Source organism: Narcine bancroftii, chromosome 8 (assembly GCF_036971445.1).
Source record: "Narcine bancroftii isolate sNarBan1 chromosome 8, sNarBan1.hap1, whole genome shotgun sequence".
NCBI lineage: Eukaryota > Metazoa > Chordata > Chondrichthyes > Torpediniformes > Narcinidae > Narcine > Narcine bancroftii.
This window is the reverse complement of record NC_091476.1, coordinates 107704466-107728437: the sequence shown is the minus strand read 5'-3', so window position 1 is coordinate 107728437 and position 23972 is coordinate 107704466. Positions and strand designations below refer to the sequence as shown.

Below are 23972 nucleotides of genomic sequence, written 5' to 3'. Positions count from 1 at the left end.
ATATTAGCCTGGTAACTTAAAACAGAACAAGCTAAAAGATTGGTAATGGTATCAAGGAAAAAAGATAAACAAATTACATATAACCCAACAGAGATTAATGAGAACTTTAAGGAATTTTATGAACAATTATATCAAACTGAGAATGAGGGGAAAGATGATAAAATAGATGAGTTCTTAGCTAAAATTGAACTGCCAAAATTGCAAGAAGAGGAACAAAACAAACTGATAAAACTATTTGAAATAGAGGAAGTACAAGATATATTAAAAAAGCTGCCAAACAATAAAACATCTGGAGAGGATGGATTCCCAATAGAATTCTATAAAACATTTAAAGAGTTATTAATTCCTCCTCTCCTGCAAGTAATGAACCAGACAGAAGAAACACAAAACTTGCCAGATTCATGCAAGACAGCAATAATTACAGTAATACCAAAGACGGGGAAAAATCCACTAACAACAGCATCATATAGACCAATATCTCTATTTAATTCAGATTATAAGATAATAGCGAAATTATTAGCAAACAGATTGGCTGATTGTGTACCAAAAATAGTAAAACTAGATCAAACTGGATTTATTAAGAAAAGACGAACAGCAGATAATGTCTGTAAACTTATTAATCTAATTCATGCAGTTCAAGGAAATAAGAAGACAAAAGTGGCTGTTGCTTTAGACGCAGAAAAAATCTTTGACAGAGTAGAATGGAACTACTTATTTAAAGTATTACATTAGTTCAATCTACCAGAAAAATATATAAATTGGATTAAAGCATTGTATAATGGACCGTTGGCGAAGATAGCAGTAAATGGATATGTATCGAATCAATTTAAATTTTGTGGGTCAACTAGACAGGAATGTCCATTATCCCCTTCATTGTTCTCCTTAGGAATACAACCTTTGGCAGAACTGATAAGAATAGAAAATAAAATAAAAGGGATAAAAATAAAGGAGAAGGAGTATAAAATCAGCTTATTTGCAGATGACATCATAGTATACTTAACAGAACCAGAAATATCAATAAAAGAATTACATAAGAAATTGAAGGAGTATGGAGAAATATCAGGGTACAAGATCAACGCAAACAAAAGTGAAGTGATGCCAATGAGTAATGCGGATTATACAGAATTTAAAAAAGAATCACCATTTAAATGGCAAGCACAAGCAATCCAATACCTAGGGATCAGGTCAGATAATAACTTAAGCCACTTGTACAAACTAAATTATCAGCCACTAATAAAGAAATTGCAGGAAGACTTAGAACATTGGAAAGAATTACCACTAACATTGATAGGGAGGGTAAATTGCATTAAAATTAATGTCTTCTCAAGGATACAATACTTATTTCAATTGTTACCAATTCCCTTAACAGAAAAATTCTTTAATGAACTAAAGAGAATAATAAGGAAATTCTTGTGGAAAGGGTGAAAACTGAGGATAGCGTTAGATAAATTAACAGAGGGGTACAACCAAGGTGGTTTGCAGTTACCAAACTTTAAAAATTATTATAGAGCCGCACAATTAAGGTATTTATCAGATTTTTACCAGACAAGGGAAAAACCAGACTGGACTAAGATAGAACTCGATAAAATAGGGGAGAAGGTACCGGAACATATACTTTATAAGTGGGATGAAAAGCTCGTACAATATAAAAGCTCACCAGTACTGCATCATTTACTCAATATATGGAAAAGAGATTCACTTAGAAAGGAAAAAAACAAATGACCAAATACCAAAATTACTTTTGACTCAAAATCCACTAATCTCTTTTACAATAGATAACCTTTCCTTTAGCGAATGGGAGAGAAAAGGAATCAAAAGAATAAAAAATTGTTTTTTGGGAAATAATTTATTAACATTTGAACAGATGAAGTACAAATATGGAATAACTCATGGTACAATGTTTGCATATCATCAACTGAAAGCTTATTTAAAGGATAAATTGGGAAACAGACTGAGGTTACCTGAAGGAAGCAGCTTTGAATATGTAATTACAGACACAATGATAATTAAAAGATTTATAACCAACATGTACATTAAGCTGCAAGATAAGGAAAGGGATGAAATAAGCTATAAACCCAAACAAAAGTGGGAAAAGGATTTGAACATAAAGATTTAAAAAATGAAACATGGGAAAAGTTATGTTCTGGAACTATGAAGAATATAATAAACACAAGGTTACGCATGATACAGTATAATTGGTTACACAGGTTATATATCATGCCCTAAAAGTTTTAAAAAATGGGATCCAACATTATCAGATAGATGTTTTCACTGTAAAAAGGAAACGGGAACAATAGTACATGCAATTTGGGCACATGAGAAAGTGAAAATGTTTTGGGAAAATCTAAATCAGATATTAAATAAAAATCACAAAAAATAACATACTAAAAAAATCCAGAGATCTTTCTTCTAAGTAATATAAGAAGTAAGGAATTAGGCCTCAAATTGGATAAAGTGCAAAAAAGATTTATTATGATAGCCTTAGCAGTAGCAAAAAAACGTTTAATGTCAACTTGGAAAATGGAAGAGAGCATGAGATTACAGCAATGGTACATGGAAATGAATAAATGTATTTCATTGGAAAAGATAACATAATTTAAAAAATAAAGTCACATTATTTGAACAAATTTGGGAACCATACATGGAACACAATAGGGAAGGCTTGCCTCGGACCTCCACCCCTAAAATGATAAGAAGACAAAACGACTTGATCCAGTGTGTAAAAGTAGATCACACATTTTTCTTGTTTATTTTTCATTGTGCGATGACATTGTTTAATGGTTTTAGTGTATTGTATATGTTGAATATTTATTGGTTTTGGAAGGGGGTGGGAAGGGGGGAGGGAAGGTAGGGGGGAAACAAAGTGAGAAAATGCTACTGTGTATATTTAATGAAAAACATTTGTATATATTTTGGTTCATATGGTTCACAGCATGAAAAATAAAAAATTATATTAAAAAAAAGACACATATTCTGAAAGAGATTGATAACACTGGTGGACCACAAATGTTGAACACAGGGTAGATGTGAACCAGTAGGCATTGGCTGACGAAGAATCTGGTGTAGATTAGAGCTGAGTGATGAAGTCAGGGTGGAGGAGAATGATGGACATGGTGGAGGAACCTGATGAGCATCAGGGAGAGTAGGATTGATTGGAACTATTTGGGGGGGGGGGGGGGGGTATGTATTAACTTTGTCACAAAAATGAAAGCATCATCCTTGTTCTAAGCAAACCAAAGAGGCCCCAACCCCCAATAGCTTACATGTACTTTGTGAATGGAAACATCACTCCAGGACCTACATGTACTGAAATTAAAACCAATCCTGTTAAAAATTAATCCTGTTGATTTTTAACATCTGTTTCATTTGCTATGGATACACTAATATCAGGTTTAATTAGACTTTCAATTTTATTGTGTAATTACACACACAAATTACTTTCAATTAACTAAATTGAACATGATATTTAATTAGATCAGGTTCAGTGTCACTTCAATTACATGCCATCTGTGTAGGAAATTGAGTTATAGCAGGTTACTTTCAGTGTTTATTTTCACCTCAGATTTGTATAACATGATCTAGATGTTAGCACAGGAATTTCTGAAGAAGCGACAACAAACACACAAGTTCATGCCCAATATTTGTAAAGTTAACTATCAACAGGTTGCATTTATGGAGCATCTTTAATGCAGTAGAATGCACCCAGATGTCAAACGTGATTTAGAGTTGCACAAGATGATGTTAGGATACATGACTGAAACACATTCAAATATGTTTCACACACTTCCTCAAGCTGGTGAATAGATTGAGAAAGGGATCTTCGGAACCAAGGTTCACCATTTGTAATGGGAACTTTTACAATTAAGGAATCATGTACAAAGAAGCACAAGCGTTTTGGTTTGCAGAACTGGAGAAGGGTGTGGCCAGTGGGCATATGCAAACTAAAGTAGAAACATTGAAGCTTTGTTGTGTGAATGACCAATGCAACTCAACAACAAAGAAGAGTGGATGAATGGGAGTGGTGCGAGTTAAAATCAAAAAAACAGATTTTGGATTAGCTACTTCCATTGAAATTTACAAGCAATAATTGGTTCTAAATTCATAAAGTTCCATTGTGTAAATTAGGATGTCTCTCTTTTGGAGTAGGGAACCACTTGACCCAAGAGATCTGGAAAACTGATTGCCTATTTGTACAATAATTAGTTCCTCAACGTATATATGTATATCTATATATAACGCTATAACAATTACAGTACAGAAATAGGCCATCTCAGCCCCTCTAGTCCATACCGATTTAAGTGATCTCCTCTAGTCCCACTAATCTGCACCCTGCCCATAACCCTCCAACCTCCTCACATCCATGCACCTAGCCAACTTTTTCTTAAATGACAAAATTGACCTTGCTGCAACCATCTCTTCCGGAATGTCATTCCACTCAGCCACCACTGTCTGAGTGAAGAAGCTCCCTCTCATGTTACTTCTGAACTTGCCCCCTATTGGAAAAAAATTGAAATGTGACCTGGGGCTAATCTCATCAGTACACAGATAGCAATTCAATTCAACAGATAATGAAGAATGAATGTGGAGGAACAGTCCATAAAATCCATCAAACTGCCTTCTTCATTCAATAAGATCATGGCCTCTCACCTTGACAATTATGGGATTTACAATCCTCCTGAAGACATTTCTCCTTCAGCCCCAGCAGAACTCCAATCCAAAGAAGTTATAGTTATCCAGCAGAGAAGCCAGCCCATAATCTCAATTGGCTTGGATTTGGTCCATATTCCTCTAAATTTGTCCTATCCATGAACCCGTCCAGGTGTCTTTTAAACATTGTACCCAGCACTACCACTTCCACTGCCTCATTCTATATACAAACCACCCTATAGGTGAAAGCCTGCCATCACCACACCCCCCGCCCCCCCGCAATCCCACTCCACTTTAAATCTTTTTGACTTGCCTAACCTGGGTAAGTGACCATCCAGTTTATCTATGCCCCTAATGGTTTTATAAACCACTATAGGGTCAATCAACATCCTTCACACCAGGAAATGTCTACTAATTTTCAACTCTACAGAGGAATGATCTGCAAAAGTATTTACCCTGCATAACCTGTAAATCTATCATCGAGCGTTTGCATTTCAAAGGCATTGTCTTTTATTGATGTTGCAGATACACTGGAGATAAATATGCTCCCTAGGAACAGGTTGCCATTTAGCTCTTGCACTTTAAGCATATTATTAACTCAAAATTGTCCAGCAAAATCATGTTACCTTAAATATTATTCATTCTAAAATCTAGTTTAATGTCTAGCAATCGATCAGAATGGTACTTACGGGGATAATGCAGCTGTGTCCTCAATGCCTGCAAAGAAAAGCAAAAGCAATTTAAGAACACAAGGACATGAAAAATGAGAAAGAACAGGTTCTCGAGGGGCGTGGCAAGATGGCGTAAGGATCAGACGTGCCTTCCAGTCCTCTCCTGACTCTATCTTATTGTTTTGTCTAGAAATGCCCGTTAAAATTCTTTAAAAGTTTAGATAATTTCAGTGCTGTTAATTTAACTTATGATGGTACAATTGGTGAAAAAGAGCAAAAAAAAACGACAACAGATCATCAAAAAACTACATTTTCCAAAAGTTCAAGTTTTGGAGCCTACCTGCAGGAAAGACACCGGGATTCAGCGTGAAATGGATCCCAGGAGAGAGGTACAGTGTTCAGATGTAGAGCTCTATGTTACATCGGTAGAGCCCCCTAAAGAGGGCGCCAAACAGCCTTTAGAACAAAGAGTTACTCAAAGGCATTTGTCAACTGTAGAGGAGGCGCTGCAAACTGCACCTCTTGAGATAGAAGAACCTATACAACTTGATGTACTGGGAGAACTTAATACATTATGGACTGGGGAAAACCCCGGCCAGTGTCCTCCAGTCACTGCTGGAGAGGCTGTGGCTGGGTTTTCCACACGCAGTCATACTACAAGGAAGGCAACCAGAATGAAGGAAGGAACAGAAAATCCTTTGGTTATGCAGAAGAAGCAGGAATCTGTTGAGCCAAAATCTCTTCCAATTGAAAAGATTTTTGTGAATCTTGAATCTAAATTATCTTATACAATCCAGGATTATCCAAGATTATGACTGAACTTGGTACTAGGTTTAATACTCTGGTGAAAATACATTCTCAACAGATGGCTGAGTTTGGAGCTTTTAAGCTTGAAGTGAGAGATAAATTTAATTCATGTGAAGAAGATATAGACGAAATACGGGATCAAGTTTTTGATGTGACCAAAATGGTCGAAGACTTACAAACTCAAAATAAAAATATGGTGAAAAAGATTGATTATTTGGAAAACCAATCCAGACGGAACAATATAAAGATTATTAGTTTGCCGGAAGGTATGGAGGGACCAGACCCAAGAAAATTTTTTACTGAATGGATTCCGCAGGTGCTGGGTCAAGAACATTTTCCGGAAGGTATAATACTGGAACGTGCTCACAGAGCCTTGCGTAGAAGACCTATTTCAGGTCAAAGTCCAAGACCTGTTTTGGTTCGTTGCTTGAATTATTATGACAGAGAAATAATTTTACGAGTGGCTATTAGAAATGCACAACAGAGAAAATCACCCTTGATGATTCAAAATAATTGAGTTTTCTTCTCTGCAGATTTGAGTCAAGAAGTTATGTTCCAACGACAGGAATTCAATCCTGCTAAAGAGTTGTTGTGGAAGAAAGGTTACAAGGCAACCTTTAGATATCCAGCTGTTTTGAAGGTTTTTCAAGATGGTTACCAACCAAAGTTCTTTGATTCTCCAAAGGAAGCTATAGCATTTGCTCAAGAGCTGCCAATTACTCAGTTTCAACAGAGACATAGTCCACCGCGATCTCTAAGGAGACAAGAAATGGAAGAAAAGAGCCGTGCTCCAAGAAGGAATGGTTGTAATGGTGACTCGGCAGTTGGAGCTGATTAAAAGAAGAGTTGTCCTTTTTTTTTCTAACGTCTTTTTTAAACAAAAGGGATATTAAATAATGATGATGTTAGTTTAAGATGAAGTGAGAGTTGGGGGAGAGAACTGGATAGGCACTATTTCCTGAAAGTCATCTGCTATGTGTGAGTTATCTCACACCCATTTTTTTGGGGGGAGTTACCGCATTGCGCGGTTTAGACGGGAGGGGGTATTTTTAACCTCCTACCCGTTTTTTTTTCCTTTTTTTTGTATTATTAGATTAAAGAGTGAAGGGGTTTTTTTTGTTTAAATATTAAAAAAAAGTATAAGAAAGTATTTGATTGTTTAAAAAAACTAAAAAATGATGTGGTTTTTTTTGTAAAGTTTATTCAGTAGATAAGGAATATCTGAAATTTAAATGTGAATGGGATGGATACGTTTTTTTTATTTTTTCTTTAACTTTAAGGTGAAAGGAGTGGTAATTCTGGTGTATATTATTTTGCTATTTTAGTTACAGAACGAAGGGAATAATGATGAAAGTTATAAATTGAATTGTACAATTCTTAATGAGGCTTGAATTTTGTTTGTGGTTTATGCTCCATTTGTTGAAGATATAGATTTTGTTGTAGATGTGTTTTTATTATTTGGATATCTGAATTTTAACATAATGATTGGGGATATTTAAATGTGATATTGGAGCTTTTATTGGATAACTATTTAAGAGTAAAAGGGAAAAATGGTGGAAGAATACTAAAATTGAATTCTACAATGCTTAATGAGGTTTGAATTTTGTTTTAAGATGGTGGTTTATGTGACTAATATGATGATAGATGTGAAGTTAGTTGATATTTGGTGAAGGTTTATCTCTATAGAGAAAGTTTTTTTTCATCTTTTTTTTTCATGCTACAATTTTTTTTAAGAATTGATTATTGTTTAAGAATTTTTGAAAGATAATGTTACTAACTTTACTAATTTTTTATATTAAGTTTGAGTTAAATATATGTTTCATCTTAACTCCGTTTGTTAAATATATGCATTTAAGTTTGATTTAAATATGTTTTTTAAGTCTGATATCTTAGTATTAATTACTTTTCTTTTTGTTAGTATTTTAATCGGTTATGTTTTTGTTTTTTTTTGTAAGTGGGTTTTTTTTCTCACATATTATTAACTTTATTAATTCTTCACTCTTTATTTTGGGGGGGAAAGGGAGGTTGGACTAATTTGAGTTGGGTTATTAATGTGTAATAATTATTGGGGAGGGTATAGTTTATTTAGATTACTGATACTGTATTGTAATTTTATTATTTTATTCTTAATTTTTTTAAATGTAATCCTATATGTTATTCATGTTATAAAATCTTAAATAAAGTTTAAAAAAAAAGAAAGAACAGGTTCTCCAACCTATTCTAACATACCACTACTTCACAACTTCACTGTCCTTACTCCAAATCCAATTGATTCATTACCTGTGAAAAACAAGAAAATCCATTCCTTCAAGGATTATTTAAAGGTGAATTTTTAATACAAGGTTAAAGTCCTGAATATCCTGCTCCTTTTCCTACATTTCCATGATATTTTTTCAATCCAAAAATACCAATATCAAAGAGCATAACCAAGAACACAAGACACAAGAGAAACTTGTCCGTGAACTACTCTTTGCAGACGATGCCGCTTTAGTTGCCCATTCAGAGCCAGCTCTTCAGCGCTTGACGTCCTGCTTTGCGGAAACTGCCAAAATGTTTGGCCTGGAAGTCAGCCTGAAGAAAACTGAGGTCCTCCATCAGCCAGCTCCCCACCATGACTACCAGCCCCCCCACATCTCCATCGGGCACACAAAACTCAAAACGGTCAACCAGTTTACCTATCTCGGCTGCACCATTTCATCAGATGCAAGGATCGACAATGAGATAGACAACAGACTCGCCAAGGCAAATAGCGCCTTTGGAAGACTACACAAAAGAGTCTGGAAAAACAACCAACTGAAAAACCTCACAAAGATAAGCGTATACAGAGCCGTTGTCATACCCACACTCCTGTTCGGCTCCGAATCATGGGTCCTCTACCGGCACCACCTACGGCTCCTAGAACGCTTCCACCAGCGTTGTCTCCGCTCCATCCTCAACATCCATTGGAGCGCTTACATCCCTAACGTCGAAGTACTCGAGATGGCAGAGGTCGACAGCATCGAGTCCACGCTGCTGAAGATCCAGCTGCGCTGGATGGGTCACGTCTCCAGAATGGAGGACCATCGCCTTCCCAAGATCCTGTTATATGGCGAGCTCTCCACTGGCCACCGTGACAGAGGTGCACCAAAGAAAAGGTACAAGGACTGCCTAAAGAAATCTCTTGGTGCCTGCCACATTGACCACCGCCAGTGGGCTGAAAACGCCTCAAACCGTGCATCTTGGCACCTCACAGTTTGGCGGGCAGCAACCTCCTTTGAAGAAGACCGCAGAGCCCACCTCACTGACAAAAGGCAAAGGAGGAAAAACCCAACACCCAACCCCCAACCCCAACCAACCAATTTTCCCCTGCAACTGCTGCAATCGTGTCTGCCTGTCCCGCATCGGACTTGTCAGCCACAAACGAGCCTGCAGCTGACGTGGACTTTTTACCCCCTCCATAAATCTTCGTCCGCGAAGCCAAGCCAAAGAAGAACCAAGAACCACTCAGTTTATCATAAGATCCCATATAGAACATTAATATTAGTTTAGGAATGGAAATAGATTTTGGACATTATAAGTGAAAAGTTAATGAAAAGTGCGAAAGGCATCTGTGAGTCCTCGTGCAGGACACCCTGAAGGTAATCCACTTTGGTAATACAAACCGGAGGGCAGATTACTATTTGAATGGCAATAGATTAAGAGATGGGGAAGTGCAGAGAGACCTAGGGGTACTTGTACATCAGTCTCTGAAGGCGAGCATGCAGGTACAGCAGGCGGTTAAAAAGGCAAATGGTATGTTGGCCTTCATATCAAGAGGGTTTGAGTATAGGAACAAGGATACCTTACTGCAGCTGTACAGGGCCTTGGTGAGACCACACCTGGAGTATTGTGTGCAGTTTTGGTCACCTTATCTAAGGAAGGATGTTCTTGCAATGGAGGGAGTGCAGAGGCAATTCACCAGGCTGATACCTGGAATGGGAGGAATGACATATGAGGAAAGATTGTGCAAATTGGGATTGTACTCCCTGGAGTTTAGAAGATTGAGAGGGGATCTCATAGAGATATATAAAATTCTGTCAGGACTGGACAGAATGGATGCAGATGGGATGTTTCCAATGATGGGAAAATCCAGAACCCGGGGCCATGGTTTGAGGATAATAGGCAAACCATTTAGGACCGAGATGAGGAGGAATTTCTTTACCCAGAGGGTGGTGAATCTGTGGAATTCATTGCCACAGAGGGCAGTGGAGGCAGGTTCATTAAATATATTTAAGAGGGAATTAGATATATTTCTTCAGTATAAGGGTATTAAAGGTTACGGAGAGAAGGCGGGGACGGGATACTGAATTTTAAGATCAGCCATGATCTCGTTGAATGGCGGAGCAGGCTCGAAGGGTCGAATGACCTACTCCTGCTCCTATCTTCTATGTTTCGATGTTTCTAAACTTCTAGGTTGAGTTAGAGGTGAAGAAGGCATGTGCGATGCTGGTACTCATTTCAGGAGGAATAGAATATGAGAGCAGGGATGTGATGCTGATAAGATCTCACTTGGAGTATTATGACCAGTTATGGGCTACTCATTTAAAAAAAAGAGGTGCTGATGTTAGAGAAGGCTCAGAGGACGTTCACAAGGATGAATCTGGGAATGAAAGGATTATCATGTGAAGAACACTTGGCCTGTCCTTGTGGAAATTTAAAAGAATGAGGGGGGGTCTCATTGAAACATTTTGTTCGTTGAAAGGCATGGACAGAGTAGATGTAGAAAGGTTGTTTCCCATGCTGGGAGAGTCGAGGACGAGGAAAAAACATGAATTTGAAGGGTGTCTACTTACAACAGAGATGCAGAGGAATTCTTTTAGCCAGAGGGCAGTAAATCTTTGGAATTTGTTGCCACAGGTGGTTGTGGAGGTTATATATTTAAGGCAGAAATTGATAGGTTCTTGATTAGCAAGGGTGTGAAAGGTTATGGGGAGAAGGCCGAACAGTGGGGCTCTGTGAGAAAATGATCAGCTTATGACTAAATGGCAGGGAAGACGATGGGCTGAATAACCTATTTCTGCTCCTTTATCTTATGGTTTTACATTGTGTGGGATTAGGATCACAGTGGAATGCTAGTGTATGAATGAGCGCATTGCTTTAGCATTATGTTTAGAATATGATGTACTTGGTCGTATTTATAGTGAGGGTAACTATGTGGGTTTACAGCTGTGCTGAGAAGTAAAACGTGGGATTAGTGTCAGAGTGTATCTGTGGAGTATTCTGTATTACAAATACATCTACTGGACATACAAACGAGGAGTTAAACAAGAATATCTGTAGATGTGTGATTGTAGTTTAATACACAAAATTGTTTGAGAAACTCGGCAGGTCATGCAGGATCCAATAGGAAGCAAAGATATATAACAAACATTTCGGGCTTGAGCCCTGACAATTGATGCTGCATGACCTGCTGAGTTTCTTCATTGTTTCTCCATTTTTGTACATTGAACATTTGAGCAACTTCCCTTTTTAATAAATTCTTAAAATTCCTATATCCTTGGCAATAACTGCTCTATTGACAGCTTTCCTGAAATTCACCTGTATATTTGAGTTTTAAAATAATTGTGATTCTGACCTAGAAGCAAGAATAAACGGTTCTCATAAAATGAGAAGCCATGCGTTCATGCTTCATTCATTCTTGGACTGACACCAAGCGTACCAGCACCAATAAGCACAGAGGATTTGTGTGTCATGTGTTGAGTGCTGGTTATGTACAGCACTTGTGCACATTTACACATCTACGTGCACATATAAATGACAAGTGCCTGGAGATTTGAGAAAATCTTTATAAGTCATGCCTGATTGGTATAGTGTTCCCATTAGCCCACTTCTTAAACATTCTGCTCATCTTTGATCACAGGTTTATGAGGGAGATGGAGACCCAAGGCAGAGATAGGTCTTAATTATCAAAGGACAAAGGATCAGAGGGAAAAGCTGCTCCTTTCATGACCTCAGGACTTGCAGGCATTTTTGAAGTGTTGTGGATGATTGTTGGTATCAGGGTGTATGTCTCTTCTCTTTCTCAAAAAAGTAGGGTTTGTTGTCGTGCAGATTAAACGAAGGTAATGAGTCAGATAATTGTCCTAACATATCATTGCAATAGTTCCAATAAAGGGGTCAAATAGCCTGCAATATTAACCCAGTTGCTAAGTGTTTCCAGAATTTTCTGTTTTTATTTGTCAAAAGCAGTGTAAAAAATGTTGGGACTACTCAGTAGGTCAGGCAGCATCTTTGGAGAGAGAAACACACCCAATAATTAAGTAACAAAGTTAAGAACAGTTAGAAATTGAACATGTTTTAAAGTGCAGGAAGGAGGTGGATGAACAGTGGAAATGGCTGTAATCTAGCAGCAATTAAGAGAGACTGGACAGAGGTGTTCTAATCTAAGTTTGATTTCTCCAATGTTATGAAGACCACATTCTAATTGTTAAATGCACCAAACTGCAAGAAAAACAAAATCACTGTTTCACCAAGCAGGGATGTTTGCGTCCCGAGATGGTAGAACGGAAATAGGTAAAGTTGCAAGCGTTGCTTTGAGAAGGGAAGTGAATGTTGGCGGAGAGAGAAGAATGAACCAGTGAATTGCAGCAGAAATTAATCCTTTAAATTGCTGAAAGAGGACGGAGAGGAATGTGTGTCTTGTGGTGGCATCATATATTGCATGCATAAAATTTCAGACAGTGATCTGGTAAAAATCCAGCTGGAGGGCTGGATGGTGACGACAAGGGGAACCTTATCCTTGCTGTTGGTGAGAGCAGAAGTTTAGGAAAAAGGAAGATTACTTTTTGCAGTAGTGTAGAAGGAGCTGTCGTTAGATGGTGCTGGAAAAATTGGGAGAATGGAGAAAGTAGAAGATGGGGTCAAAATAGTCTGTAGGCCTGAATCGGATCTTGGTTGCTAACCTAAGCTCTGAGATGGAGATAGAGAAGGGGAGAGTCAAAGATGAACTGTTAAAAGTGAAAGCAAGGCAGAAATTGCAATGCAGGTGATGAAACCTTCAAATTCTGTATCAGCACTAAATCAGTAATCAATGTACCAGAAGTAGAGATGAGGGAGGGGGCCTGGGTCAGACTGAAACAAGAATAGTTCTCTGTATCCCACAAACATATGGGTTCAGATTGGACCCATGTATGTTTCCATAACTATGTTGTTGATCTGGAGGATGAGTGAAGTTAAAAAGGTGACTGTGCCTCTCTTTCAAGGAACAAATGAAGTAAAGCTGGTTGTCATCAATATAAGATGGAAACTAAGGGTTTTTCTCGCATGATATTGTGAAGATACAGCTTGTAGATAATGAGTTATCTGAGGATTGAACTCTGGGCAACGCCAGAAACAATGGAGTGGATTAGGGAACAAAATTAATTGATGTCAAATATTCAACAATAGCATATGAACTAATATTTCATTGGAGTTCCACCAGACTTTTTGCTTCTTTCATCTGAATGTGAAAATATCTAAATTTCACAGGTAAACTGAGAATAGTAACTCTTGCCCAAAGATGGCATCCAAAAGTCAACATAAAATGGAATTCACAAAACAAATTTGAAAACTTTCCATGGTCTGGTACCAAAAAGGGAGATTTATGTAATTTTTGGAAGCCAACTATTCATCATAGACATTTCTGCTGAAGTTTCTCTGAGCTCTGAACAATGAAAGTTGCAAGGCAAAACCAAAAGTTTCAGAGGCCATCGAAGTTGAAGAATGAGACCTTCTCAAGGTCATTGGGGTCAAACAGACGTATAGTATGGAAATAAGCCTTTTTCCCATCCAGGCCATACTGATCATCACCACCCATTTTCCATTAATCCTGCATTACAACCCATTTTATTTATTATTATTAGCATTTGGGAATGAAATACTGGCCTTGCATTCTGCAAATAAATATACAAGGATGGCATGGTGAGCACAAAGAAACACTATTACAGCACCAGAAGCCCAAATTTGAATCCGGAACTGTCTGTCAGCAGTTTATACATTCTCCCCATGTCTGCCTAGGTTTCCTCTGGTTTTCTCTCACCCTCCAAAAACTTACAGGGTTAATTGGTATATTTGGGCGACATGGGCTCAGAATCCAGAAGATACTGTGCCGTATGTCTAAAAATATCACAAAAACTGGCAAAAACAAATTGAGCAATTTGGGAAAATAAAGCAAGATTCCTACTAACCAACACCATTCACACAAGCTTCTCTCTTTAAAAGAGACTGCCGATGCTGGGTCTTGATGAAGGGACCTGACTGTAAATATTGACCATTCTTTTTCTTCAACTGACTGCTCGGCCCACTGAATTCCTCCAGCAGATTGTTTTTTGGTCCACTAACTAGTGCTTCAGAGGGAATGTACAGGGTACAGGACTTCATAGATAGGTTATTAAATGTTCTGTAGGGGAAGGCTATTTCCTTTCCTCTTCAGGATCATATAAGTTGTGAGCAAGATGCTAAGAGACTTCAGGGTGACTTAGCTTGAATGAGCTGACAAAAGCATTGTGCAGGTACATAACATGGATAAGTGTGATGTTATTGACTGAAAAGATCAATAGGAAAGGGATGTAATATTTAAATTTTGTTAGATTGCAAAGAGGCTTGGGTGCTCTTTGACACCAGTTACTGAAAGCAAAACATAGATGCAGCATTAGTTATGAAGACATATGGCAAGAGGATTTGCGTATAGGAACAAAGGTGTCTTGCCACATTTGCAGAGGGCCAAGGTGAGTCCACACTTGGTATATTATGTGCGCTTATGACTTGATTTCCTGACAAAGAATATGTAGGCTCCCAAGGGAATGCAATGAATGTTCATTGGATTGATATTTGGACAGTAGGACTGCTATTTGAGGAGGAGAAAAAAATTGTTTTCATTAGAGCTTAGAATAAGAGGGTATTCTAAATCAATGCTCACATATTAAACTATATCTTTAGCACAACTATCTCCAAAATGTAATTGTTGAAAGTACCTAAAATATAAAATCAATTTTCATCTTTGGCAGTGATATAATTAAGTCAATAAAGATATTTGTGGACATATCTGGAACAGGACTGGGAAACCAATTGCAGTCAAACTAGAAGCACTTTGGGTCCTGACAAAGGTTAAGTTAAGAACTGATGTTTGTACCTTGGTCATTCTCAAACCTAATCCCAATATTCTGGTTCAAAAGACTGTGGATGTATATGCAGAGCATAATGATCTTTTTGGAGATTGAGACAATCAGAGGATATGGGGAGCTTGGTGTGGTATGTGCAGGGGAGAGAAAATGACACAAAAGGGTGGCCAACCTTTTAATTTTTAATTTAGACCTATAGCACAGTAGCAGGGCATTTCTGCCCACAAGTACATACCAGCCAGTAGGTTAATTGGGCGGCATGGATTCATGGGCCGAAATGGCCTGCTACCCTGCTGTATGTCTAAATTAAAAATTAAAAGGTTGGCCTTCCCTGAGGCTCAGCATGTTATGGATGAATTAATGGATGTTTCACTTCTATTCTATTTGCATATTTGCATGTGGTGCTTGTGCACTGGAGATTGGTCACAGGTGAGAGAGCAAAAATACAGTAATTGGAGAACCAGAAAACATCCCTTCAATGAATTCACTTTAATTGTCAATAGACAATTAAAATTTGTTATATTAAACATATATATCCTATTTTATATTAATTATCTTGCGTGTCTATATATTCGGAGAGAGCACAGGGAGAAGGCTATTTCATGTCAGGCCTCCACGTGGAGGCCGGCTACAAGAGCAGATCTAAAACTTAAAACTAACCTTTCAGACAGTAGTCCTAAAAGGCTGCTCCACCATCCCATTCATATCGAGAGGCGCCTCGTAGCGCCCTCCGGAGCCGATGGTGGCGGGGCGACAGGTCCCGTAGCACCACCCGTCATAAACACACGGTAGAGCAATGGCTGTCTTTCCTACCCACAATCCCCTACGCAGCTGGAACTGCTCTGAAGTTCCGCGTTTTGAGCTGCAGAGAGCGGCCCCCAAGACCGAAGCAGCCAATGGAGCTGCCATAGGCTTCACCGACCACCCCAACAGCTCCCACTGCTCTGCCGGCTCCCACTGCCCCGACTACCTCGCCGGCCCCCACTGACGGCCACTGCTACACCTAGGGCTCCTGCTGCCCTGACAGTCTCCGCTGCTGCGCCGGCCCCCGCTGCCCCTGCCTTGGAGGGAGCGCGATGAGTTGGGTCGCGGATTGACTGCATCATCAGCCCGCCCCTAACCATTCGGAGTGCAGCGCTCCACCGATGATCCTTCCCCGAGAAGGGTTGGAATCGGCGCCCCGGAGCTGGCCACGGCCCATTCAGAAAGGTACATCTTTAGGTGTAAGGGCAAAGAACCTCCAGCTTTACAGATGGGTGTTTTCCCTGCTTGAAAGTGCCTAGATATTAAGCAAAAAGCCTGGATGGCAGATGTTAGGGTCGAGTGCAATATACTGTTTACAAAAAGTACTGGAGAAGCTCGGCAGGTCATATAGCATCTCCAGGAAGTCAAAGTAGCCAACGTTTCGGGCCTGGACCCTTCGTCAGGTATGACACTGCTGGTACTCCTTCTTGAAAAGAATTCGTGCGGAGGCATCCTCCGTTCGTAACTGAAGTGAAAGCAAGTCTAAGAAGAAATACATCCAGTGTCCAAAAGAAAACTTGCACGGTGAACTTCCTGGACAAGTCTGTTAAGGACTTGTCCTAAAAAGGCTGGATTCAACCCGTTAGAGATAAGGAGAGGAGGACAGGACTAAAACATCCCAACAGATCAAGAAGAGCGTTATGTGAAAAGGAGACCAATCCGCCTTACGTTGTAATTTTACAAAATGCAAAGAAATTAAAACCTGGACAACTTGAATTAAAACTAAAGGAAAAGCTGGAAATATTCAGTATCGAGTCGCAAGGTTAACTTCGTGTTCCTTTGCCCGAGTCCTGACTATTTCCAGTATTTTCCTATTGGCAGTCACGTCAATGCTCGAAATGTTCGCTGAAAATGTTGCGGATGAACGGCTTTTCGATGGAGGGGAAAGAACATTCGTGCCCTCACTGGGAAATGAGAAATTCATGATATATTGGGCATTTGTTAATAATTGATACGAAACAGTTGGAGAATGGAACGATAGCGCTATAGTCAACAATTCTGGAACTCCCTCACTGAAGTCTTCATCCCGTCTCTCCTTGGCATCTCTCTACAGACAGTCGAACGCCCGGAGTTCTTAAACGCACAACAAGCAGTCACAAACACAAAAATATTCTGTACGCACCGTTCTTCTCCTTCATGCTGACGGGTGCGACCTCAGACGGTGCCTGGCCGGAAGGGTGAAGGTACAGCTTCAATTGTAAAACAATTTATTCTCACATAACAGAGCGACGTTTAATGTCCGACTGCAGGATGTTTAATGTTTAAACACCAGCAGATTACACTGGGTTTCGAACAATAGAGTTCCACCTTCTTGGCTAGCATTCAAGCACGATGCCTCAAAAACCTGGAAAAGTACTGTGCCTCTGACACTGGCAGCTCCCTCCCTGGTCATTTATTTTCATGGAATGGTTTCCTGGTTTCTGACGAGGCTGGAGCCCACTGCCTGCTTGCGCTATGCAGGGGTTCAATGTAGCACCTTTGTAATGTGAAATGCGTCTCCTCTCCTCACCAGCACACAGTCCATGGGCCAGCCTCCTGCTGTGTCGAAATCTCATGCAGACTAATCCGTTTAAGGAGCTGTTACTAGGGCATCTCATCTCTTCATTGAAGGTATGGGCCAGAGTACAGAATAAACGTTGACGTTACCAGTGCCACACCGTGGGAGGTGTTACAGTCTTTTGGATGAGATGCTAAACTAGGGGTCTCCAAACTGGTCGATATGGACCCCTAGGGATCGATAGGACTTTACAGGGGGTCGATTGAACTTTTGGGGTCGAAAGAATTGTAAAGCCCAAGGTCCCTGCTCCTGCTGGGAGCCCGAGGTCTCCGCTCCTGTCCGGGAGCCCGAGGTCTCCGTTCCTGCCCGGGAGCCCGAGGTCTCCGCTCCTGCTGGGAGCCCGAGGCAACTTCTTAGACGTGGTCTGCACTGCACCGATTTTGAGAATGGAATTGCCGTCACAATGCTTCAGGAGGAATTCAGGGGAACAGGACCCAGTCCTCATCAAGGGCTCAGTAGTGGAGAGGGTCAAGAACTTCAAATTCCTGGGGGACAACATCTCCTAGGATCTGTTCTGGAGCCTCCACATTTGATGCAAACACAAAGAAGGCTCGCCAGCGGCAAAATTTTGTGAGGTGTCTGAGATTCAGTATGTAATTGAAAACTCTCAAAAATTTTGTGGAGAGCATTCTGATTGCATCACTGCCTATAAAAGAATAAACTCCAGAGGGTTGTTAACTCAGCCTGCGATATCACAGGCACCAGATTTCACTCTACTGAGGGCATCTACATGAGGCAATGTCTTATCTTAAAAAAGCAGCCTCTACCCTCAAGGGTTCAAGGATTCCTTGAAGGGGTTGATGGTCTAAAAGGTTTGGGGAACCTTATGCTAAACAGAGGTGCGAATACACTTCAGGCAGGAGATGAAAGTTTCTACCCCATTAGGGTCTTCTTGCTGTAATCAGAGGAAGTGCAAAGCCTGTCCATACATCTCTCCCCTCACCGCCATCCAGGGCCAGATCTTCCAGATGAGGCAGAGCTTTACCTGCACATGGTCCAACTGATCTACTGCATTTGGTTCACTTAGTGTGGCCTCCTCTCCATCAGTGAGACCAAATGCAGATTGTGTGACTGTTTCACCAAACACCTGGTCTCAGCTTGAACTTCCATTCGCCAAACATTTCAATCCCCTTCACCTTTCCCACATTGATTATGTCTGTCCTCACTCTCATCCATTATCAGGGTAAGACAATGGATGAGACTGCTGGTTAGCCTTAAACCTAATGGCATGAACATGATTTTTCTAACTGTAGGTAACCCTGACCTGTATCTGGTTCCACTACCTTGTTTACCTCCTGCTGTTCTTTTCTCTCTAATCCCTCCCCCCCCCCCCCCACAATGGTGTCCCACTTTTTGTCCAATAACCTCTCACCTCTTGTCCCTTCCCCAAATTCTTTCCCCCTTCATATATGTAACACCAGCTCCTTTTCATTTAATCTTGATAAAATGACCTGGTCCAAAATGTGGACTGCCCATTTTTATCCATAGATAATAGATACTGTAACATTATAATGTTACAGAGACAATGTTCAATTAACATTATTAGTGATGTTGGCAGTGTTAGAGTAGTGATAAAGGAGATCAGAATAGTTGTGGTGAATGTAAGAAGAGGATCTGCTGGGAGCAGCAAGCCAATATTTTCACACTTCAGTTCTTTTTTTTTTAAACATAGCCATTCCCATTCCATGAGGTATCAGAGAAATGCTAGTAACTTGTTCATGGTAGAATCCTGAAAAGTCCCTAAGTCCCTTTGAACATTAGCACCCAAAGCCGAGATGTTTGATTCCTGCAACTCCACTGCAGGAACCAGGCATTTTGTGGCCCATGATTAGGTTCCAGTGAAGTCTAAGACACAGCCAATATGAACTGCCCAGTTGTTGGATTTACAAGTCTCAAAGTGGAGTTGGTTATCACCTTCATGTCTAGCTCTGGTGAGGTTTGATTTCTTGGTTACTGTATGACGATGCAAGCAGGCACATTGTGCACAAGGGACTCCTATATTAGTAGCTGCTTATCCTACTGGACTCTCCTCCACGTGTAAATACTACATAAACAGAGACCAGGGACTTTCAAACACACTCCCAATTCCATACACTAACTGGGGGGGGGGGGGGCGGGGGGGGGGAATGGTGGGCAGGAAGGTGGCTCTCTGCAAGTATGGATCTACCACGGCACTCCGGGTCAACTTAAGTGTAGTACACACCTTACCAATGACTCCTCCAGTGATGTCCACAATAGCGACCTGGCATGGAGAAATGTCCAGGACTTGGACCAAGAGGCAGAGAGAAAGAAATGTGACATGCATCAATGTTTTATATTGTTCTGATCTTGGGAATTAGTCAATTATAACACTGAGTCATTTAAATGAGCCAACAGCAAGGTGTGCACTAACGAGAGGCTGGAGTCCAACCTTGATTGGCAGGTGATACGACCTCCGAATAAGTTTCAGACAGGTAGGTCATGTAATTCACAATATTCTAGACAAAGAAGCCATGTGTTTCTCCACAATCCATATATAACAGCTGGTGAAACGGAATTTGGTGTGTTCTTCTATTTTGCAGCCTGCTGTCCGTATGCAATTATCACCTTTTTTCTGTTGGTCTGTGCGCCTTCCCCGCCATCTATTTTATTCAGGCACCTGCCTGCTCTTTATGGTGACATGTGGATGCAGTTTTCGACAAATTTTTGGACTGTTGAGGATTCTGGGTAATAACGACCTCTAAAACAAAAGTTATCATGAGTCTTCAGCATAAAAATCTGAAATAATTCCTGTGCTCTCCCTCAGATCGTCATGTGCTTACTAAAATGTCGTTCACAGAACTAGACCACAAATAACAGTAAATCCAGAGTTCATAATCATTGCTTTCGAGCGTTTGTGGCTTCTCTTTGCTAAATTTCCCCTATCCATAGTGACCCTCCTCACAGTTCAGGTGTGACAGTTTGTATATTTTATGTTTTATAGGAGATAAATTGTGGCAGGTTTTTTAGTTTATGTCACATACAGATAGAGACACTTCAAAACAGATCTCATTTAAAATGCTGGAGCTCTGCTCAAGCCAGACAGTTCAGGCTCCAAGTGCCTTTGCACAAACTTTGAAGTATGCCTATGAGGACTTCACAAGCAGGTGTTAATTGGACATGCTGTGGAGTAATGGATTATTATTTTGGAAAGCAACAGATGAACAAGCTCAGAAGATTAGGTCTGGAGCCACAGTTTGTCTGAGTGTAGTTGGCTGTTCTAAGAGGGTCATGTGGTTTTCTCTGTGAGGGAGAATTCAGTTCTACAGTTCAGCAGCAGCAGCTGGGACTGGAACAGGACAAACTGTCAAGCTTGTGGATAAACCCCATTTTGAAGATGGTTGTGAGTTCTTAGTTCAGCCTGGTCAAAGCCTTGTGGTCCATACAAAAGGAGAGGACGAGCTGCATAATGTTTCACTTGAAATAAGGGAAACAAAAAGGAACTCTGTGATGACCTGAAAGAAAGAGGTTATCATCTGGAAAACCCTGAGGTGGCAAGTTTCTTTGGCAAGATATTAAAGTGACTGATCAGAAAGAATCAATTTTGTGGGTGTCCAATGAGCAACAAATCTCTCTCTGAAAACCGACAAGAACCTTCCTGAGCAGTAACCATTTACCTTTCAAGCACCAAAGGCTGATGAAATTTATAAATGTTAAATTCTGTGCACAATATAAGAATTGCCTGATACCGGTGAACTTGGAGAAGTGAGATTGGACTGTGAATCAAAGAATTTTATTTGAACTTACATACATATTGCATACATGTCTGCTTAGAATTAGAAGGGGCCTAAATTAGATTAAGTTAATAGTAATAAATTAAAGTTTGATCCTGTTTTCATGTTTAAAGAAAATTAAAAGTAATATTTGTTTAAGTAACCATTTGTCTTGGTGAATTTCTATTGCTGCTGGATTTTGGGGTCCTTGGGCTCATAACACAGGACACTTCCACGGTTTGTTGTGTTGCTAGCCTTGCCCCCAGGGTGTGTTGTCATGGAACACTGGCTGTAGAGAATGCCTTGCTCCCTCTCACTCCACTATCTTCTCTTCACTGGGTTAAAAAAGCAGTGCATTTCCAAACAGGAAGCAGATAATACCACGCTGTGGTCTGATACTCGACTAGATATCTCAGGGCCAAAGTATCAGCCATCTTTATCGGTGGATTAAGCATGTGGGAATCACTGCATGGAAAAACCCTACACCTGTTCAGTGAGTGAACTGGATTTCAGGCATTTGGTAAACATGGAGGGTCAAGTGACCATGATATAGGAGTTAAATAACTTCACTTTGAAGTGGACACTGGAATCACATCACTGGCTCACACTGGGGAGAGTCCGCTCCTGTTTCGAATGTGGGGAGGGATTCACCAACTGTGATGTACTTCTGCAACACCCATGTGTCCACACTAAGGGTAGCCCATTTCCCTGCTCTGACTGTGGGAAGAGCTTTCAAACCTCCAAGGACCAGGAGGAGCACGGGTGTGTTCCCCCTGCTTCCGTTCACCTGCTACGTGTGGGAGGGATTCACCCAGTCCTCCAGCCTCTTGCAGTACCAGAGCATTCACTCCAGGGAGCGCACTTTTAAATGCTGTGTGTGGAAGTAGGGGTTATCATGATCCCCGAACCTGCTGAGTCACCACAGAATTCACACTGGAGAGAAACTGTTCACCTGGTTCCTGTGCGGGATGGTGTTCTCTCAGAGTTCCAGTCTGCAGCACCACCTTTGGGTTCACACTGGAGAGAAACCATTTGATTGCTGCCTGTGTGGGAAGGAGTTCACCCAGCAATTCGGCCTGCGGGCACACCAGCGGTTCACACTGGGGAGAAACCATTCACTTGCTCCATGTGTGGAAAGGGGTTCTCTCATGCCTCTGGCCTGCGTTCACACCAGCAGGTTCACACTGGGAATAACTGTTTTCTTGCAGCAAGTAAGGAAAGGAATTTGCCTATTTGACTTGTCTGCAGAGCTACTAGAAAATTCACACCAGGGAGAAACTGTTCACCTGCTCTCTGTGTGGGAAGGGGTTCTCTCAGCCCTCCAGCCTGCGGATACACCAGTGGGTTCACACTGGGGAGAAACCGTTCACCTGCTCGCTGTACGGGAATGGCTTCTCTCAGCAATCTGGCCTCGGGTTCACATAGGAGAGAAACCATTCTCTCTCAGAAAAAGATTGGCCTATTGCACCTCTCTGTAGCGCCACCAGTGTGTTTGCACCAGGGAGAGAACATTCACTTGCTTCCTGTTCAGAAAGGAGTTCAATCTGCCCTCCAGTCTGTGGGGACACTAGTGAGTTCACACGGAGAGAGAGAGAGAGAGGCTCAAGATGGCTAGTCAGCTTCTTTCTCCTTTGGTGAAAGCATCACATGCTAAAGGGCATGTGCTTAAGGTGAGGGGGAGGGAGGAAGGTTAAGGGAGATGTTCGGGGCAAATATTTTACCCAGAGAGCAATGAGCACCTGGAATGGGCTATCAGGTGCAGTTGGTGCATGACTATGGAGGGAGGTGGATCATGTGCGGGCAGCAGTCTAGTTTAATTTGGGCATCCTCTTTAGAACAGACACGTGGGCCAAAGGGTTGATGTTTCAGAGGACACAGGATTGTTGTGTTGATGGGGATTTTCCATATAGCCTGTGCTACTTCCTGTCTCACTCACCCCTCTATTATTTGCGGGCTGCCCTCTTTCCCTGCCATTTCTGAGTGTGGGGTTCCTGCCATTCATTGCCTTCCATGGATGCTGCTTGACCTGCTGAGTTGCTCCAGCATTTGTCACTGCTAAGGTGGCTGTGGTGGTGACCTCTGACCTGGTGACTGTGCAGCTGGACCTTTGTGAAGAGATCATAAACCCACCAAGAGATGTCAGCATCATGAACTGCTGGACATGACTTGGCGTGCAAGTACCCTTGGGTGTTTGCAATTTTTTGTTTGAAACTTGACACAACCACCTCTGTATTTTCAGGTGATTAGGGTGTGCAGATGCTGGGATCTACTGCAGGACACAAGTGCTGGAGAAACTCAGAAGTAAAAGCCAATCAATATTTTGGGCTTAGGACTCCCCAGTGTCAAAAATTAAACCGATGTTTGAAGGGGAAGGGGAAGGAGCACAGGCTTACAGGTAGATACTGGAGGGAGGGTAGAA

At 40.9% G+C, this 23972-nt stretch overlaps 1 protein-coding gene and 1 long non-coding RNA gene across 5 annotated transcripts in view; both read right to left on the bottom strand.

The window, feature by feature from the left end:
• The window catches only part of nherf4b (NHERF family PDZ scaffold protein 4b), a 54499-nt gene extending 36482 nt beyond the window's left edge, over positions 1-18017 (bottom strand). For 3 of the 4 annotated variants that reach the window (XM_069894763.1, XM_069894766.1, XM_069894764.1), the window contains exons 1-3: positions 15902-16300; positions 5337-5364; positions 4400-4493 (exon numbers count right to left, since the gene is read on the bottom strand). In XM_069894763.1, the coding sequence (XP_069750864.1) occupies positions 4400-4473 (74 nt within the window). In that variant the 5' untranslated portion in view covers positions 4474-4493; positions 5337-5364; positions 15902-16300. Of the gene's footprint in view, positions 1-4399; positions 4494-5336; positions 5365-15901; positions 16301-17387 lie in introns of those variants that run through there. The other variant, XM_069894765.1, reaches the window with a different exon arrangement.
• A 2100-nt stretch (positions 18018-20117) lies between these two features.
• Positions 20118-23649, bottom strand: LOC138741141 (uncharacterized). Its single transcript, XR_011343353.1, has 2 exons — positions 23490-23649; positions 20118-20541 (listed from the first exon to the last, which is right to left on the bottom strand). It is a non-coding gene; the product is annotated as an uncharacterized lncRNA (long non-coding RNA).
• Positions 23650-23972: the final 323 nt, after the last annotated feature.